Below are 5160 nucleotides of genomic sequence, written 5' to 3'. Positions count from 1 at the left end.
GGCAGGAGAGTTTCGTCTGGCTTGGGGGCGAATTCTAGAATAGTGTGCCGGTACCTAGTAGTGAGGCTGAAGTAAAAGGGCTAGGGGTGGCAATGGTTGGGCAATTGAGGAGGATTGGTTTAAATGGAAGCGGAGGTTGAAAGAGTGGACAAGAAGAGGTGGAAGAGAGAGGTATAGCGACAGAGGAGAAGTAAAGGGAGGAGGAAAAGGGAAAAAAGTTGACGAAGAGGAGAGAACAAAAAAGAAGAGGAGAAAGAAACAAGAGAGCAAGAAGCACGATGGAGGAGAAGTTGAATGAATGGATGCACGAGGAAATCCGGTACGGTAATGGTGGTACACAACAGACTTCACGACACACCTTCCAAAGTGTGTTAAGGTAGTAAAGTAAATTCAAATAAAAATGCAAAGGGAAAAAAATTAAAAAAATTCCCAAAAAAATAACAGCTTCTGCGGGGCCTTTGGGTTCACTAGTTGACAGAATGGATTCCAAGCAATGCGGGGGTTTGGGTGATCTCCGGTTGGGTTGGTTATTATTCCGGAGATTTTAAAAATAAATCTTTAGAAAAAGAAACAAAATTGAGAAAAATACAACAAATGATTCCATTCATAACTAGTTCTTTGAAAAAGAAAATTGTTCAAACCAATTTTTTTAAGAGAGTCAAAACAGACGGAAAATCCTTCAGACTGCCAATCATTGCTGTCAGACCGTCAGGGCAGAAACAGTTGTTCCTGACTAACCAGCAGGCAAAGAGGGTGATGTGATTTGCTCCACTCGCATCTGGGAATTCAATGTCCAGGCAAGGAAATGGCTCTGGTGATGTTGTCATTCAGTTCCAGGCCCCCATAATAATGGGACTCTGGAGACTTGGAAAAAGAAATGGACCTTGCCAGAGCTGAAACGGTCATATTTTATTCTCAACTGGAAAAAATTCTTTTTCTATTCTTCTCTTTTTCATTGCATTATGTTTCTCTCTCTCCCTAGCTCAGGTATGAAACTGCATTAGTCAGTGACCTGTGTCCGTATGGTCACCTGCTCAGCACGAGGCCATGCTGTATGGTAACTGTTCTGGGTAGCAAAATCGAGGAACCAAATAGTAGATCATCAAATTTCAGGCAACATCTCAGTTTGCAGTACTAGTTCCCAGAAGGAGGGATTAATAAAATCCAAGGGACACATAATTGGCCATAGCTGGTGTGATCTTCTGACAAGTGCAGATTACCCCCCTCAAAAGGAAATTTAATTAAATAAGAAACATCTTCATACAAAAACAATCTCATTCATTGACAAAACATAGCAAGAGGAGTAAAACTGATTGGCATCTTCGCTGAGTAGGTACCGTACTCCGGAGTACAGTTCATCCCCCTCGATTCATTACCGCCGGCAATACATTACAGCGACCGGAAGCCCCAAAAAATCACTCAATGGGTGATCTGTGCTGTACTCCGTCCCGGTGACCATACCGTAATACGTAGGAATCGACGCATCGACCGGTCTAGGGCCTGGTCGGTGGATACATGATGTCATCCCCCATGGCCGTACCGTACGGTATGATTGGATGACGCCCCCATCCCCCATTGCCAATCACCCTACAAATGGGGAATAAACTGGGAAAGGGCTGACTGGGGTCAATTCGATACGGTACGGCTGCTAGTTCCCAAGACCTTATCTTACCGCCAGAGCACCTGAGGTTAGGGACCATTTATAGCATGTATAGTACTACTAGTAAGGTACGCTCAGGTACGGAGGGAAAGGTAAACCTGCCTATCATTCGAACGACCATAAACTTTCCCAGAGGTAAGGCACATCCAATGGTTGAGGGACCTATGTCCAACCGTAGTATAGCGGTTAACTTGCGATTCAGCCAAGATGAAGATCCGCCAGCTGCACTGACAGGTCATTGGACACATGGCCAATACCTACTGACTGGGTACTAATACCCTAAACTGCAAGTCAAGTGCATTCCTTCGGAGCCTGGTTCCATGGCTGAGCCATTCTTGATTATTATCAATTATTATTTTTTCTTCTTTTTCTTTCTTTTTTCCTTTTTTTATTTATTTTGATTTATTTTTTTTACTTATGTGACTCAGTGGTTCGGATGTTCTTTATCTGTGTAAGATTAATTGTAGATACATGTAGCACAAGATACCCTGTATCAAGAAGTAGACAAATAGTCGGTCTCAATCACACCACAAAGAGCCAGTTTCAACTGTAGCACGCCACAGCGTTAGCCCCAGGCATCGATTCGGCTTTGACGAGTGATTCTCGAAGGAATGTCTCAGGCGCTTGCATTGTCCGCCATCGGTGTTGCTTACGTTGCTTTGCGTGTTAAGTATCCCACTATCGTTTTGGCCACAATGCCACTGAGCACCGAGACTTGCCATTTTGAATGAGAAGCAGTCACGTAATCTTTCAATTTTGAAGGTATTAGTCTACTGGACCAGCGCAATGGCGTACCCATACCATTGCCTGTGAGGAAGATCTCTGTGTTTGATCGCCTTATCGTCACGCATCAGAGTACTCTTATTCTACAGCCAAGAGCCAACTATTTTCATTCTGAAGAAACTGTTCCTTCAACATCTAAGTCCACAGCTGGTCACAATCATCTGTTTTAGATCCCAGACATCCTTCTCAGTCAAGGCCAGATACCGTTACCTCAGTGGACCAGTCCAGACATATATGGACAAGCCGAAACAGTCTGGGGTTAGTCTTCATATTTGCCCATGTTGATATGACCGCTGTCTCGTGGACAAAAAATGCTGGGATGATCCCCAGATCCAGCAGGCGATCATGTGCAACATGTGACCCATGACTTGCAGGCGGAGTATTCTGCCGACACAAATCACGACCGCCTATCCCCAAACCAATCAGAAGATTTGAACCATACAACTTTTTGCAGGTTCACCTTTTTCGTGTCAACAGGAAGATATCGCTTGGTTTGAGGATTAACGGTAGGATACCAGAAGAGCTGTACTTTTGCTAGAACTTCAATCCTGGGGATCTATTGCCCCATAACGTCAATTGACAATGCTCCACTCCCGCCTCCGACCCCTCCCCCGCCGCCGTACGCCCTTATCTTCCTCCCCATCAGCCCCTCCTCCCGATTTCCACGATGAGGACTCCGTTGAGGACGAATCTCCCGAGGACCTCTTTGGAGCTTTCCTTCCCCACCTATTTCCAGATGATGCTCCCTCTTTCCACGGTGATCCTGGGCAGCACCTCCTGTACAGCTCCCCGCGCTATGGCGCTCTTGATATCATGGTCCCCTCCTACCCCCAGCAGAGCGACAATCACTCGGAAGAGATCGCAGCAGGTCTCCCCCGCGCAGATGGGAAAGTAAACGATGTGGACCAAGGGCGAAGGCTGTTTGCACACTTTCTATGGAGTGCCGCCATGGTGGTCGCAGAGGGGGTTGAAAACGCAGAGCAGCTCTCTTCGGTGGGACAATTGGATTCCGACACGGCGATGTGGAACGTTACGGGGGAGAGTGTGCTTGAATTGGGCGCTGGTTTGTCTTCCCCTGGTTTCTCTTCCTTGCAATTCCTTAAAGCCATAGATCTATTGGACTAATCTTATCCTGCAGGTGCCGCATTACCATCTGTGGTCTGTGCCCTTGCGCAAGCCTCTACGGTTACCATTACCGACCATCCCTCTTCTCCCGCCTTTGCTGGCGCCATCGCCTTCAACGTCGACCACAACGTCCGCAAGTCTTCCTGCACTACCGAGGTTATTATTAAACCCCATGAGTGGGGAACACTAGAGAGCGATCCCTGGGCCGTCGAGAAGAAAGGAACCTTCACCCGGATCATCGGCGCGGATTGCTACTGGATGGCCTCGCAGCACGAGAACCTCGTGAATACGATGAAATGGTTCCTTGCACCTGGCGGCAAGGTCTGGGTGGTTGCCGGGTTTCACACCGGGCGAGCCATCGTGGCCGGGTTCTTCGAAACTGCAGTGAACAACGGACTGGAGATTGAGCGGATCTATGAACGGGATCTCAATTCCGGGACGGAAGACGGGAAGGAGGTCCGTCGGGACTGGGTACCTGAGCGGGAGGGCGAAGGCCCCGAAAACCGCAAGAGATGGTGTGTAGTTGCTCTCCTCAGGAGAAAGGGAGAGTAGAGTCGACCTGGGGGTTCAATTCCCCCGGGGTAAAAGCCCCCCTCAAGCCAGCATCCATAAAGCGATATATGCCAATGGATCTATACATCATGACTGATGAAACGTGACGACTATACAGCCTGATAGAACATCAAAAAGAATAAAACAAACTCCATCTATCTACAAACCCACTGGGTATATGATCAAACCCTCTGAAAGCACACCGTACAAACTCCCTGACCCTCCTTGCCCCCAAATCTAAACCGGGGATACTCAACACGCCCCCAAACCTCCAGCCGATCGCCCTCCCCCTTCTCCCTGGTAAACCACATCACCAACTCCTCCTCAGTCCAGTTACAGCTGGTAACCACCAAAAACCCACCCTTCTTCACCAACCGTCTCGCAACCCCCGGGGTACATCTCACAAACCCGCCTCTGCACCTTCTTCCCGGCCACCGAAGCATCCGCATCGCCCTCAACCACCTCCTCCGACAGCGAAACAGCGTCAAACGTCCCCTTATCAAGCACAATATCAAACCCGCCCTCCCCATACGGAAACCAATCCAACTTCCCCTGCTCCGCCACCTCCTCCGCCGAATGCAAGATATCCCACTCCTCAAACCGAATCTCCGGGCCATCCTCAGCACCCTCCTCCTCCTCCTCATCCTCGTCATCCGTCAAATAAGCCGAATGCATCTTCAACCTCTGCAACTCGCGCGCCAACTCCACGCTCCGCGCCGAGTAATCCACCCCGACCATCACGCCCCGGAACCCGCCCCGCTTGCGCAACAGAGCCAGCATGCTCCCGTTCCCGGTGCCCAGGTCCAGGATGCTGGGGTGGCTGGCCCCCGTGTTGTTGCACGGTGCCAGCGGGAAGTCCTCGGCGGCCAGGAACTGGAGCACTTTATCGGGGGCGTTGTGTTCGGAGAACCATGATGTGCCCGGGTCGTCGTCGTCGTCGATCGATTCGGCATCGGAGTCCGCGTTCGTGGTCTCTTGTTGGGGGGTTTGTTTTGTGGAGATGTGTGTGAGGGTTCGCGCGTAGAAGGTTTTCCCAGCTT

The 5160-nt window shown here is 49.5% G+C and overlaps 2 protein-coding genes across 2 annotated transcripts; one reads left to right on the top strand and one right to left on the bottom strand.

Moving 5' to 3' along the window:
- Window positions 1-3025: 3025 nt before the first annotated feature.
- Window positions 3026-4120, top strand: ANOM_011807 (putative nicotinamide N-methyltransferase; the record flags this gene model as incomplete). Its single annotated transcript, XM_015557063.1, has 2 exons — window positions 3026-3506; window positions 3582-4120. 2 exons carry the CDS (start codon window positions 3026-3028, stop codon window positions 4118-4120), a joined length of 1020 nt encoding a protein of 339 aa, XP_015400867.1.
- Window positions 4121-4453: 333 nt separating this feature from the next.
- ANOM_011806 (putative S-adenosylmethionine-dependent methyltransferase) lies at window positions 4454-5160 on the bottom strand (the record flags this gene model as incomplete). Its single annotated transcript, XM_015557062.1, has 1 exon — window positions 4454-5160. A coding segment is annotated over one exon (707 nt), but the record flags the coding sequence as incomplete, so codon positions are not given.

The sequence above is a fragment of the Aspergillus nomiae genome, assembly GCF_001204775.2.
Source record: "Aspergillus nomiae NRRL 13137 chromosome Unknown contig00783, whole genome shotgun sequence".
NCBI lineage: Eukaryota > Fungi > Ascomycota > Eurotiomycetes > Eurotiales > Aspergillaceae > Aspergillus > Aspergillus nomiae.
The sequence above is the reverse complement of the archived record's forward strand: the minus strand, read 5'-3'. Positions and strand labels throughout refer to the sequence as shown.